Here is a 15379-nt window from a genome sequence, read left to right as displayed (position 1 = left end):
CAAAGTTTTATGAAACCCGCTGTAAGAATAACAAAACCTACAGATAACTAAACACATGTTTCTCACAAGCTGTTGAAGCGTGTATGCTGTAGGAAACATAAGAGAATGCAAGTAATACATGTTTTTCCAAAAGAATTTTTTTTTTAGGAAAAACCTCAGTAAAAAAACCCTGTCTCCCCGAGAGTAGTGTAGTGATGAAAAATGTGTTTACAGAATAAGCTTTTTATACTGAAGGGTGTCTTTTCCATTGACATACAAATTTCATTATCTTCTTTCCATCTCGAAATTATTTCTGAAACAAAGAACCAAAGCAAAAAACGAAAAAGAAAAAGTAAATAATATAGCCTTCATCAAACTGATTCGAAGACTTGGTGCTAACTAAGAAAAAAATAATTGCATAGGTACACAACTTTTTTTCCAACTGCACTGCGAGGAATATCATCTCTGCGTCAAAAATGATCTGCGTTGATTTTTGTGAAGAATCTCTCTCATTGTCAGAAATCCCAGTCTCTAGAACAAAATCAATTGCAAAATTTAAATAACAAACACCCGATTTTCTCCTGCGTAAATTCTTGAACTAATAAAGTAGAAAAAAAGTTGCCTGACAATGAACTGAAACAAAAGAACTTTGAAATTATAATTATGCATAGTAACGTTTCGGAGTCTATATCAGACTCCCTCATCAGACAATTTCTGAAAATCTTTTGAATTGTAATTTTTCAGAAGATGCAGAATCCTCCCAGATTAAATTTCAATCGAAATCTATTAGATACCTCGATGAATAAATTTCGGAAAAATTTGCAATTGTATGTATCTTTTGAATTTTCATTGCTGGACAAAAACTGATGAGATTTGTAACTTTGAATTTAATCAATATTGAAGTTTTTTGCATCTGACAATCTGATAGTTTCTGGATAATTTTTCAACCCGATAATTTGGTGATTCGAATGTTTCAGCGAAAATGCCACAAGTTTCGGAGAAAAAAATTCAACTTCACAGATGATTTTTTATGATTACAGTTGCATCCGATCCAGCGTAATACATATTTGTATTTCAGATAAGAATTTTTAAATATTGATTTTGAATGCGAAAAACCAACAACATTTCCCTGTCCCCCTTCGAATAAATAAAAATTCGGGGGCTCAATAATTAGATCAGATGTCGTGAATAAATGTTTGCACAAAGATAGAACCCGATTTCGAAGGATGCGCATTTTGAATTTTTATCGAAGGGCAATTATTATTCGTCGAATATCAATGAGGATCAGAACACAACCAGTCCTCGTGTGATTTGAGCCACAAGGGAGTTGGTAGTACTTTGAATTTACGATTTGTATCAGTTGTTGACCGAAGTTCTTGCAGGAACTTCAGCACCTAAGCCGCACTGCCAGAACGGTGAGTTTGCGAACCCATTACTGTAAATTCATTTTTAAACTGGTCGGGAGTTATGCACTTCATGCCCCGCGAAAATTTACCGATCGGTTTCATCCTATTGTTATATACCCACAACCTATATTTTCTGTTAATTTGTTATCAGCATCTGTTGAAATTTCTATTCAAACTATAAATCGCTGTTAATTATTATTTTGTCTGTAATTTTATTCGGTCTGAACGATAAAATCAATAAAAAAAACGCAGAAATTGGAAATTTCGCCAGATTTTGAAATGTTACATACAGGGTGTTTCCAAATTAGACCTGAATCTTGGAGGAGGTGTTAGTATCACTCATTTGCTGTCGTTTGAGCCATATTTATTGATAACCAAAAATCAACAGTTTTCGAGATATTTGAGTTCTTGTGTTTTTCAAAAAATTTCTCACTTTACTTCATTTTTCTTCAATTTTTTCTACGTTGACCAAGTTTGATTATAACTTTGGATTATTTTCATCAGAAAAAGATATAATACGTATAATCAATTTCTAATATCAATTTGCCTGCAACTTTCGAATTCCACAATTCATGTATGAAAAAATTATTTAAAAAATTTTTCAAATTCCTTCTTCATTCCCTAAAAAAGTTTTCGATAGAATGCAGTCACTTGTTTCGTTTCAGCAGATTTTTTCATAAACAATCTTTTGAATGTCCAATATGAAAAAAAGAGAATGAGTAATCAAAAGGGGTCAAGATCCCAAGTATAATCATAGACTGCAATTATTAATATATCAACTTTTAAATCATACAAATTCTTTTTCAACATCTAATACAGGATAGTTTTTCTTTTTTTCATATACGCATCATATCTTTTTCTGATGAAAATAATCCAAAATTATAATCAAACTTGGTCAACGTAGAAAAAATTGAAGAAAAATTAAGTGAGGTGAGAAATTTTTTGAAAAACACAAGAACTCAAATATCTCGGAAACAGTTGATTTTTGGTTATCAATAAATACGGCGCAAACGTCAGCAAATGAGTGATACTAACACCTCCTCCAAGGTTCACGTCTAATTTGGAAACCTTGTGTTTTTCGAATTTCTCATCCAGAAATGGTTGAAAATTTTTTTATCAAATTGTTCCTGGGACCAATTTAAGTTTCGAAATTTAATATTGAAGTGTACTTTCTGGCACTTGAACACAACTCAATTTAATCGTTGTACAGGGTGGGCAAAATTCGTTGTCTACTGAGGGGATCTCGAGAACTATAAGAGCTAAAAGAAAACGGGAAAACACATTTTCGAGTTTTTTTTCAGAGAAACAAAGAATAGTGAAAACCGTAGCCTCCCACGATTCTTCGATTTTCAGTTATCAGGAAAAATGAGATTTTGACGATTTCGAAAAGTTCTCATAACTTTTTTGTCTTTAAAACTTGAAACTTCTACAGGCACTTTCTTCACGTAGAATCCATTGATGAGCTCAAAGTATTTCTTCATTTCGAATCATTAGGCCAACCTTCGTTTTTTTAAATGCAAACTTTTATTGAATTTGTTTTCTTTGAATTGAAAAAAAAATCTTTTGTCAGTAAATTCTATAATAAATATAGTGCCCAAGAAGGTTCAAGTTTCAGATCTGTAACTTCAAAGACAAAAAAGTTATGAGAAATCTTCGATATCGTCAAAATCTTATTTTTTGCTAATAACTCAAAAACGAAAAATCGTAGGAGGCTACGGTTTTCACTATTCTTTGTTTCTCTGAGAAAGAGCTTGTAAATGGGTCATTCGTTTTTTCTAGCTCTTATAATTCTCGAGATCCTCTCAGTAGACAACGAATTTTGCCGACTACATGGGAATAATCTGAGTAAAACATTCTCAAACTCAAATGCCTTTTGGGGTATGGGGTACAATAATTTTCCTAAATATGTTTCATAATATTGATAAGTATGTAGTAGTAATTATCCCAAATTTAATCATTAAATTATCTCAGTTTGAATTTGTATTCTCGAATTAATAATCCATATTATTACTTACACTAAGGGCCAATTTCAATTAGCTTCAGTTAAAATGGAAGGTCTGTGTGTTTTGCGGTTTTTTTACCCTTCTTAATTCACTTCATAAACAAAGCAGATGTCAACGTTAGAAACAGTTTGTTTGGCTCTAAATTAAAATGAAATGAAACTGTGAAAAAAGTGTCGAAATATTCGGAGTGAGAAACCTCATCTCTAAAATTCAATTCCTATAAATTGAAGGATGCAATGAAATGTGAGTTTTCCTTAGTTCACGACTTTCTATATCGAATTGACAAAAATAAAACTATAATTAACCATATCAGTGGGATCTGATGAGAATTTTTCGAGGAAATTAATTATTTGTTGTTAAATGGTTTTCAGAGCAAACGAGAATAGGAAATTGCAGAAAATAGTGTGAAAACATTGTATACTATTCGCCACTGATTGGTTCAATCTAATTTTGAATGAAATATCTTTTCATTTCCTTGTTCAAACTGATACCATTAGCGTGAAAAATGAATGAGTCGTTTTTTTGGGCGAAACATATCTTCAACCATATCTTGGATCATCTTCCAGTCAATTATTCCAGTTTAAATCAATTCGATTGTTCTTAATCTTTCCTTCATACTATATGACTTATTTCTTCGAATGAATCCTTTCTTTTTGAAGCTTTCCATTAATATAAAAGGATTTAGTACAATTTATATATATTTTTTAAATGCAACTGCAGGATAACGATATCAGTACCGAAGTGCAATAATCAATTCAATTAATGGATGAACTGAACCTCATTAATCTGTAAATATCATCATTTATCGGTGTCACTGGAGAATGTTATCAATATAGGTTCATTCATTCTTCTTTCTGCATCAATTCCACATCCTTCAACCTGATATTAATGAATATTCTCCTGGTGTTATATGAATCGATTAAATGAAGTATTTTAGGAAGAAAAGGCAAAAAATAGGAATATAGCATGTTCCAAATTGAGATATAACGTAGGTAATCGATTTTTTTATGCGGCAATCCACATTTTTATAACTATTCTTGAAAGGTGTATGAAGTTACCAAATATTGAATTCTAATTCTTTGTCATTGAAAGGATATTAAACAAACATAAACAAATTCGAAAATGAAGGAATCAAAGTCATAAAAATAATGTCAAGAGGTACCTATTTGTTAATAATTTTTTGTCTAAATTTTAATTGAATATTTCATGAAGAACGTTAGGACACAAAATTCGTAGGTATTTTATAATAATTGTAGTCATAGTTCACACAAAAGTAGACTAAAAACATCGCTCTCTGTTTATTGCAATAATATACCAGAAATAAAATGAAATGTGTTAAGTGAAGTGAGATTTCTTATTTTATAAAAACATCTTTATGGAGAATAGGTAATGTGTGTACCTGTACCAGTAATTGCCTACATGCAAGCACGAATTTTTTGAGGCATTTTTTCTATCAGGAGTATTAGGCTATTTTTCTTAGTCACATCAAGCTAATTCAGCGATTTTGTTTTGTCTGGATAACTGCGTAACGCATACCTAATTGTCTGCTGTTTGAAGCGTAATCATTTACTGACGAGTTTCACCGATAAGCTTTTCTCCATCGTTTCTTTAAATTATTTTTTTCAAATATTAATAATTTGCATTAAATTCATATCGCTGTTCTTTCAACTGTACAGTTTCATCTTCAAAACTTCATTATTGTCGTTTCAAAATGACACCATTCAGTATTTTTCACCCTGACCTAAATCTTTATAGATGAAACTTGAGAAATAATGCATTTATCAATTTGATGTGTTATTGTATATATTTGACGTTACTACGAAGAAATTTTTTCACCTATTTAGCTGATAAGACGATAACGAAGTGAGCGCAAAATATCCGAAATCCTCTGTTTTTATTTCGAAACTGTCCCATTTTTTCATAATCAGTCTTTCATCTATTCATCGATGTAGTTCAAGAAGGATAATTTAAGCATATTTCAATTTTATTTGGATCGATTTTTTTTTAATTCCGATATTTTTGCAGATGATCTCTCGATGGTTATTTGTGGGTTTATTCCTAGCATGTCTGGTTTTTGTTGTATCTGCACAAAGAAGGAGATATAATGACCTTCCTCCAGGACCATACTGCAAAAGCAGAGGATGTTGTCCTGGAAGGCAAGACGAATGCGCAGCTCCTATATTAGGTAAGAAGCTTGACTGGAGGTTTCAAACGAGAATTCAAAAGTTTGAAGAAAATGTTTCGCAACCATTAATCATTTTCAGTAGCGAAATTTTTCTTCCTGAGTCAGAAAAAACCCTTTCTTTTTTGTTTTTTTGTATTCTATGCCACAATTTAATTCTAATGAATACTTTGGATCTGCCGTTTTTCTCGCGTGAAATTTCAAGTGTGTGGGAACACTATTCTAAGAGAAATTTTGTTTTTTAAGAAATCTATGACAATATGTTGTGACTCCAAGAAGAATGCAAGAAATTGAGTGGTTAATTTAAACTTGATTCTCTGTTTTTATTGTTCTCATTACTTCTTAGTCTTTATTTGTTTGTTCACTTGATAAGTGGACATAAGTAGTCATATCTACCTACGAAATATAAGTATTGTTGATACCATCAATATTGTTTGTACTCTTTTTTTTAATTCAGAACATATTTTGAGGAATACTGTTTTTTCGGGTATTAAATCCTCCTTTGGACAGGCGAAGAACTAATGAGAATTAATAGTTTACTAGAAAAAGTAAAATCCTAAATAGTCAATTACAAAGTCCCTCTTGAGATAAAAGTGGACATGATGTATACAAGTTGAGTTTTTGACTTGTACAACATATATTTCAACAAAAAGATTCCTGAGGTCAAAAGTAACACTTTTTCCCTTTACCATTTTTTCCAATTCATAAAAATGTAATTTTGAACTATATCTCACAAAAGATTGGAATGATTTTCGGAATAAAGCTTTTTATTGATGAAATGGACCCTCTCCGAACACAAAATTTCATCCACATTCTTCATTATGACTATTACATACCATAAAAATACCAGTAATTCGAAGAAGCCAACTCTTGAAAGCAACGTGAACGTTCAATAATGAATATTTAACCGTCTTGGAAAATAAAAGTAGGAACTTAATTCTCATATTGTTCCGTTTGATGTACCGATTTCGTGTAATTTAATATTGAGAAATAAAATTGTCTGTAAAATCCGAAAAATTGGTACTTTGGCTGAACGCAACTTTCTTTAAAAGATCCACAGATGTGTTATTCTGTTTCTTCTCATCTCAAGAACCCACTGTTAAAATAAAGGGTGAGTCTTTGACTCGTACAAAGATTTTAACAGTAGATTCATGATACCATTTTTTTCGATTCGGCCCTGATAAAAAGAAACAGCTATTTTAAGTTTTCATAACGAGCTGTGCCACCCCTGGAATAACAAAATTCCGTTCAGAATAACAAGCTAACTCTGTGACATTACACATCTGTGGATCTTTTGAACTGAGTTATATTCAGCCAAAGTACCCAATTTTTCGAATTTCACAGATATTTTTTATTTTTGAACATCAAATTACTCGAAAACGGCGCACTATACAAAAAAATATGAGTAATACTTTTATTTTATCAAACGTTCAAATATTCATAAGAGGGTGTCCAACTTCGTTTACGTTACGTACCATCTTTATGGTATGTAATGGTCATAATGAGAAAACTAGAAGACGTAGGTGATATCTTGTGTTCGAAAAGATTAAACGAATAAATGAAAAACTATATTCCGAAATTCATTTCATTCGATAAAACCGTTTGTGAAGTAGAACTAAAAATAACATTTTTTTATAGTTCTTCAACAGCCTGTATCTTTCAAACCGAGCCGATTCGGAAAAAATGATAAAGAAAAGTGTTTCTTTTGACATTAAGAATGTTAAAATGTTTGTACGAGTCAAAGACTCACCCTGTGTATATGTACAAGAAACCCAGTATATTGTCATATGCTACAGTCTAAGATAATCTGGGTATGAATCATACAAAAAAGCACAATTGAGCATCTGAATTAAGGGATGATGATGATGAAATTTTGCAACTAAATCAGTTTCAACTATTGAGGAATTCCTTTTCAAATTATATTTCTGTAGTAGCTTTGAATGAGTACTTAGTGGTAGCAGGTACTTCTCTTTAAGGACCTGCATAAGACGGCATATGATTCTTTGTAAAGAAACTTAGAATGTAAAAGATATACACAGAGTGAGTAAAAAATAATGCACACAATTCCAGTCTGCGGTATTCACTATTTTGTAGAAAAAATACCAGAACTAGTCAATTCAAATTACGCAACTTTTCATGTATATTTGAGTACCCTACTCAATACACACCCTCTACGGTGAGTGGAGGGTTAGTTTTTCTGAGTGGCAACTCTAACTTTTTGTGCGGGAAATTTTGTTGCTGAGGATTGTTTGATCATGGATGGGGATTTATCTAAAAGATGCATTATTCCTAGGGTCATTAGTTGTTGAAATTTGATAGAATGTATTATTGTATTTATTACTCATTCTTCATTTTTGTCACTGTGGTTTTTATTTTAGATATAAACATAATAATTCAATAATCACTACCCTACAAAAATATATGCTAAGCTCAACCATTTCATCCCTATAATAAAAAAAGTTGATAAAATTTTTTTATCAATGACCAAATCACCCTCAGCAACCTGAACTATCATCTGCCTGATTATTCGATAATTTTTCTGCAATATAATAAACGACATGAATTATGTACTTTTCACACATTCTGTATTTTGGGATACTACCATGTAACTGGCAAGTTCCATAATCAATTGTACAGCCTCTTCAATGTTGAAGCGTCATTATTTCTAATAACACCGAAAGGAGGCATTGAAATTGAAGTAGATTATGAACTGATTATAATTAAGTTCTTTTTCCTCTCGATTATTTTCATTTAAGAATAGGTGCCCCTAATTTATTCTGCTTTTCCTCAATCATTGATGTATTCTAGGCACTTTATGTTATTGTGATGAATTCTGCAATCAGACTAGGGTGGAGGACTGCTGTCCTGATTACTGGTCAGAATGTCTAGGTATTGAACCCGAGCCAGTGCCAACCACTCCTCCCCCTGGCGAATTCAAAACTTGCACCTACGAAGGAAGAAACTATGGCCTTGGCCAAACAGTGAAAAAGAATTGCAACATATGGTGAGTGAACATTCGCTTTCTTTTGTAAGACCTTAGTAATGGTATATGTCCTCCATTCACCATTTCCATTTTCATCGATTCTCCTCATAAACATCTGCGATTTAGGACAATTTAAATTTCCTTACATTATTCATATACATGAGGTCGCAGCAACAATGATTCAAGCAATAGACAGTAGCCAGCTTTTGAATTATAATTAGGGACATCATTCGTAATTGTTTCAATTCATATTTCTATCGGTATTTTCACCTTGATGATGTATAACTACAGAAATAATAGAAGCGATCCAATTCCTTGGTGATTTTCGAAAATCTTAGGAGGAATTCAAAGTATAACATGTCCTTATTGAATATGTATAACATGCCAATATGTAATCAATTCTTGGGAAAATGAATCATTGGATATATACAAAGGATTCCTCATCATCCTTACAGAATATAGATTTGCTTGGCCATGGGGGCCATGCCCCACCCCTTGAAAACTTGAGAGAAATATTTTTCGAGTATCGAGTACCGGTTATTGTTCTACCCTTATCCAAAAAATCAATCATGAATACTCCATGGCAATCCCAAAAAACTGAAGCAAGAACTTTTCCAGCAGATTTTTGGAGACGAAACTTCTTAGGTCTTGGAGAACCAGAGTGTCGCCATTCCATCGATTGTTGCTTTGTTTATGGATCGTAGAAATGTACCATGTACCCAAGTCTCATCAAAAGTAACAATTCGGTTTAAAAAGTCTACATCGTTTTCAAGTCGAGCACAGATCGAACGCGATGCTTCTACCCTTGCACGCTTTTGGTCAACATTCAAACATTTAGGGATCCATTTTGCAACAATTTTTCTCATGTACAAATTGACGTGAACTATATGATGAACGCGTTCGTACAAAATATTGGGCTTCAGATTTCCGTTTTAGTCCAATTCGACGGTCTGATAAAATCATGTCATGAACAGCATCGATATTTTCGGGGACTGACACAGAAACTGGCCTTCCTGATCGGTCATCATCTTCAATGGAAAATTTACCTCTTTTGAAGCTTGCAGTCCAATTTTTCACGGTTGCATACGAAGGACATTGATCACCAAGGGCATTAAGCATACCTACCTATCTTCGTAAATCGTAAATCTTTACCTTTTTAAATACAGGTACTTGATGATGGCTCGATACTCCAATTTTTCGATCTTCACAATGGTGGACATCTTCTTTCTTTTAACACGTTCACGACGTCATGACCCACCGGTGGGTCACGCTGGTTATTGCTAGAGGCCTTGCATGTCCAACCGGTGGGTCACCGGTGGCACACGACGGAAAATGGTCAAAAACTTGAAAAACAAACAAGTTCGACATAAAAATAGGTTAAATTCATGTTTAAAATGAACATACGTAATTCAAGAAAAGTGGAATAACGTCCACACGGGTCCCTCTGTGAATCTCTCGACGTCGCGAACGTGTTAATTTATTGCGTAACTCTAGTTTATTTTTTTTGACCTCAAACTTCACAATGACACTTCTAATGAGTTATTGTTCTTTGCTACGGTAACGCAATACTTTTTTTATGCATGGAACTGGTCTAGGCTAACTAGATATCAATACATCCTCGTATGTACTGCGGTTTGAAGTAAATAATTAATCACCATCGCATTTTAATTGTGGGCGAGATATTTCCAGAATAAATAGACGTTATGATCGGAATTGTTAAATAGTGAGCAGAGAGCATCACTTTTGATATTTAACATCCTTTATAGGTATTTTCAAAACTAGTCGTGCAAGTCCAAACCTAAAACTAATTTTGAGACATAGAGCCCTCTTGTAATGATGAATATTAAATTTTTGCTTCTAGTAAATGCGAACAGATAGGAAACACAGTGGAATTCTTATGTGAAAGGAATCACTGTCTTATGAATACTCTCCTGATCGAGACAGTTAATAGAGAAAGGAACTATGGATGGACAGCAACAAATTACAGTAAATTCTGGGGAAAAACTTTGGAAGAAGGTATTGCAACAAGGTATGTATGAGTTTATAATATCGAAAGAAAAACCGAATATTCCTCGAACTGTCATATTCGGTTGCTAGTTTTAGCTTCTAAAGGTATTTTGCATAACATGTTCCATAACAAACAGAAGTTCACCAAAGGATTCATCTTTTACTACCTTATTAAGGTGTTTGAGTTCCACTATTGCTTCAATTTTTTTTTAAATCTTTCCAAAGTGCCTAAAATACATGTATAAGTTCACGTAAACAAACGAATTTTTTTCGAAGAGGATAACAGAGTTTAATTGAATAATCCTCATCTAACCTGTCAATTATTTATTTCCAGATTAGGAACTCTTCAACCCGAAAGATTCGTAATGAATATGAATCCGGTGAGGAAGATTTATAATCCTGACATTCTACCTAGACAGTTCGATTCAACGATCGAATGGCCTAACTATATTAGCAAAATACAAGATCAGGGAGATTGTGCGGCATCTTGGGCTATTTCTACTGCAGCTGTTGCATCCGATAGGTAACTGTCTTTTATTTTGTTTTGGATCTTGAAATTATCATATGAGGCAGTATATGAGAAATACATATAATGTTTTCAAAATACTTATCTATAGTTTAACAGTAGATTCTTGAGGTCAAAATGAACACTTTTTTCCTATATCTTTTTTTTCCAATTCGGCCCTGATGAAAAAAAAGTTTTACGTTTTCATAATGAGCTGTGCCACCCCTGGAAAAAGAAAATCATCTTAAGAATAACTAGCTCAATCTGTGGCACTACACATCTGTGGATCTTTTAAACAGAGATATATTCAGCTAATATACCCAATTTTTCAATTTCAATTTCAATTTCAATATTTGTACGAGTCAAAGATTCACCACGTATATGTATCTAATTTTATATTTGCTCAATCAACAGACAATATTTTTCAAATATTGTTGTCTTTTTAGTTCAGTTAAGAGTATTGATCCTATATTATAACAATTATTGCCCAATGATTTTTAGTGGGATAAAATCGCGATGGTGTTGGCAACGTCAAAACAAAAATAACGAAAATAACATATATGTACCTATATCTAAGTTTTGACACCATTATTCACCTTTTTTTTTCGCAGATTTGGAATACTGTCCAAAGGTCAGGAAATTGTCAAACTCAGCGCACAGGAGCTCATCTCCTGCGATAAGAGGGGTCAACAGACCCAAAATTGCAAGGGTGGCTATTTGGACAGAGCTTGGGCTTTCATCAAGCATCGTGGTCTCGTTGACGAAGACTGCTTCCCCTACGAAGGTTACGACAAGGAATGTGCTATTGATATTTTCGGAGATCTCAGAGCTAACGGATGCAGGATTCCTGCGAATAGTCAAAGGACATCGAAATATGTAACTGCGCCTGCGTACAGACTAGGAAACGAAACCGATATCATGTACGAAATCATGGTTTCTGGACCTGTTCAAGGTAAAATCCTTTGAAAATGCAAAAAAAATTGTTAGGTACTTGTACCTACATACTCGAGCGTGTAAGATTTTCGTACTGATAGTCAATCTCGGTGTTGCAGACTTGTTGACCCATAAATCTGACACTAATCAGGGGGGTTTTTCTTAATCTGATAGCTTGAAGGTGATAACAAGGCATTTTTTTTTAATATCTCCCTTCCTGTACCTCTAATCGTTTCTGTATTCATTAGGAAAATTGTAGATGAAAAAATTCTATACCACTTTTGTCTGAAGCAATTTTACATACTCTTAACCGTTTTCGAATTAGAGAGCGATGAGGGTAAGGAGCTTAGCCAGGCATACGAAAGGCCAAGGTCATGTAAAACTCAGTCTGATGTACATTCATAGCCATATATCTCAAAAATGTTCAAACGTAGAGAAAATTGCTTCGGATAAAATTTGTAGAAAATGTTATGCTCTACAACTTTTATAATGAATGCGAAAACAATTTGAAGGTCAGAAGAGCAGACAATTCAAAAAAACTGATTTTTGTGACCTTTATGTTCAACTTATATTGTTTTGGTTTGCTGAAACTGTCAAATTATATGTTTTCCGTTATTCCTGAATCATTAGCTTCAAATTAAGAAAAAAGCTACCGCGAGAATGTGTACCAGCGACTTTATTTGGCAAGTTTGGCGCCCTCCCATACATTTTCGTCACGCTTAAATTGTCAGATTAATAGAATATATACTTTTCAACATGTAATTAACCACATATATCTCAATCTGACACGCTCGAGTATATACAATGACTTTTTTTTCATTCTGACAGTCTGTCCTAGACAATTACCCCTATATACAGGTCTAATTTTTGGTAGAGATACTCTAACAGGGTCCGAGGTATCTTCCCTCAATCTGACACGCTGGAATAAATCCCGAATTTCCTTCTTGGGCTCCCCAACTATAAGTGATTTCAAGGGTGTGAAAAAATTCACACTTGAGATTCTTATGCATGAAATCAGCAGCTCTCTGACCAAATTTGATGCAATCATTCTTCTACTTCTTCCACAAATATATTCAATATATGCATTCGAATTAATTTTATAGTTCAAGAATAACCATATTTTTATTCACAATCCCCTTTTAAATGACAGTATTTCTTTGTGATTTTCAGCAACCATGTTGGTCAATAACGATTTCTTCAGTTATGTAGGTGGTATCTATGAAAAGACCGATATAATTGAGAGCCATAAGAAGGGATTCTTATCGGTCAGAATCGTTGGATGGGGAGAGGAATATACAAATAAAGGATATATGAAATACTGGGTAAGGTTCCCTTATTTTAAAAACTTGGCAAATTCCTTCTTCATTCGCTTGAGAACTTTTCGTTAGAATGCAGTCACTAGTTTCGTTTCAGCAAATTTTTTTATAAACACCCTTTTGAATGTCCAATATGAAAAATAGTGAATGAGTAATCAGGATAGTTTTGCTTTTTCCATACGTATTATATCATTTTCTGATGAAAATAATCCAAAAAACTTGGTCAACGTAGAAAAAATTCACGAAAAATTAAGTAAGGTGAGAAATTTTTTGAAAAACACAAGAACTCAAATATCTCGGAAACTGTTAATTTTTGGTTATCAATGAATATCGCGCAAATGAGTGATACTAACACCTCCTCCAAGGTTCACGTCTAATTTGGAAACACACTGTATAGTGTAGGTACCTATTTTTTCGACTCGAAACCTACTCATTAAATTTTTAAGGGCCGGACCTGGAATGACAGTTTTTTATTTCAATCGATAGTTCTACTGTCAAAGAACATACGAATCAAATATCACAGAAATGTATTGGGTGATTCATAAATCAATATTATTCGAAAAAAATGGAGAAAATTATTTCATCAGTTTGCATCTTGGTTACAAGGAATGGTAGACCCATATTCAGGTTATTCAGAAGCACCTCGGTGTCCTACATCTACCCTGACTGTATGCGCATTTCCCAATGAATCACCCTGTATAATCAATCTCATTGTTGATTTTCAGAAAGTGGCAAATAGCTGGGGTCGCGATTGGGGTGAAGATGGATACTTCAGAATCGTAAGAGGAAGGGACGAATCCGAAATAGAATCCTTTGTAATCGCTGCCTGGCCAGAGATAGCAAGAAGGAGATATCCATCTCTCCCTGTACCTCAGACGCCGGACGTTTTCAAGTGAGGATCTGAGCAGAGGAAACAACTTTCATAAAGTTGAAGAAATATTTTCCGATATTAACGCAATTGTTAGGTTAGGGTTTGATTGAATACGATGAGAAAAAGCTTTTCCAATTTTTGTTACATAATAAATGGTATTGATTCGAGATCAGTGTTTTCTTTTCAGTCGACTGTTTATAACTGTATAATCATTCATTAGAAATGAAGCTTGTGGAAAACATTTTTCAACTGAAAACAATAATTCGAACTATGGGTTTTACAGGCCACAAACTCTTATAATCCCAGCAAAGACTAAAATTCAGCTACTGTACAAAAACTGTAAAGCATTTGCTGCACATGAATGCAGTGTCTGTAATGCAGTAACTGCACCAAAACCGACCGTCCCGCTGAACTGTACAGTTCCTGTATAGTACAAACTGCATTCAACATACAGTCACAGCGTGGCTGCACTTCAAATATAGCGATAGTTTTGCAATCACTCTACAGCAAGCTATACTTTAACTGCAGCAGTCAAATGCAAAAACTGTACATCAAAGTGCACTTCAAATGCAGCAGTCACTGTACAAAAACTGTACAGCAAGCTGCACTTTAAATGCAGCAGTCACTGTGCGAAAACTGTATGTCAAAAACTGCTTTTTTTAAATGCAGAATAATCAATACAGAATCTTTACAGTAACTATAGATATATAAAATCTGCATTTTCAAAATGCAGACTTATCAATACAGAAACTATACAGTATCTGTATTTCGAATATTGCACTTTTGACATGCAGAATTATGAATACAGAAACTGTGCAGTCACTGTATATCAAAAATTTCATTTTTGAAATGCAGTTTCATCAATACAGAAAATGTGCAGTAACTGTAAATAAAATACTGCATTTTTATAATGCAGAATTTTCGAAACAGAAACTGTGCAGTCACTGTATATCAAAAACTGCATTTTGAAAATGCAGAATTATCAATACAGAAACTGTGCAGTTTCAGTATAGCAATCTCTGTGCTGCATTCAGGTGGCACTTCTAGTGCAGTATCTGTACAGTTGCTGTATATTGTGTTTGTTGGGATGGTAACCCAGCAAACACTGAAATGCAGTCACTGTACAAAAACTGTACTTCGTTGCTTCAATTGACTGCAGTTACGGTAATGCAATAACTGCACCAAAAAGGACCG

At 33.5% G+C, this 15379-nt stretch overlaps 1 protein-coding gene across 1 annotated transcript; it reads left to right on the top strand.

The window, feature by feature from the left end:
- Positions 1 to 1236: 1236 nt before the first annotated feature.
- On the top strand, positions 1237 to 14352 carry LOC123308144 (tubulointerstitial nephritis antigen-like). The gene is made up of 8 exons (XM_044890694.1): positions 1237 to 1394; positions 5414 to 5573; positions 8379 to 8574; positions 10415 to 10582; positions 10895 to 11083; positions 11677 to 12017; positions 13169 to 13320; positions 14040 to 14352. Exons 2-8 carry the CDS (start codon positions 5414 to 5416, stop codon positions 14208 to 14210), a joined length of 1377 nt encoding a protein of 458 aa, XP_044746629.1. The 5' UTR covers positions 1237 to 1394; the 3' UTR covers positions 14211 to 14352.
- The last annotated feature ends 1027 nt before the right edge of the window (positions 14353 to 15379 follow it).

Source organism: Coccinella septempunctata, chromosome 2, assembly GCF_907165205.1.
Source record: "Coccinella septempunctata chromosome 2, icCocSept1.1, whole genome shotgun sequence".
Classification (NCBI taxonomy): Eukaryota; Metazoa; Arthropoda; class Insecta; order Coleoptera; family Coccinellidae; genus Coccinella; species Coccinella septempunctata.
This window is presented reverse-complemented; position numbering and strand designations above follow the sequence as displayed.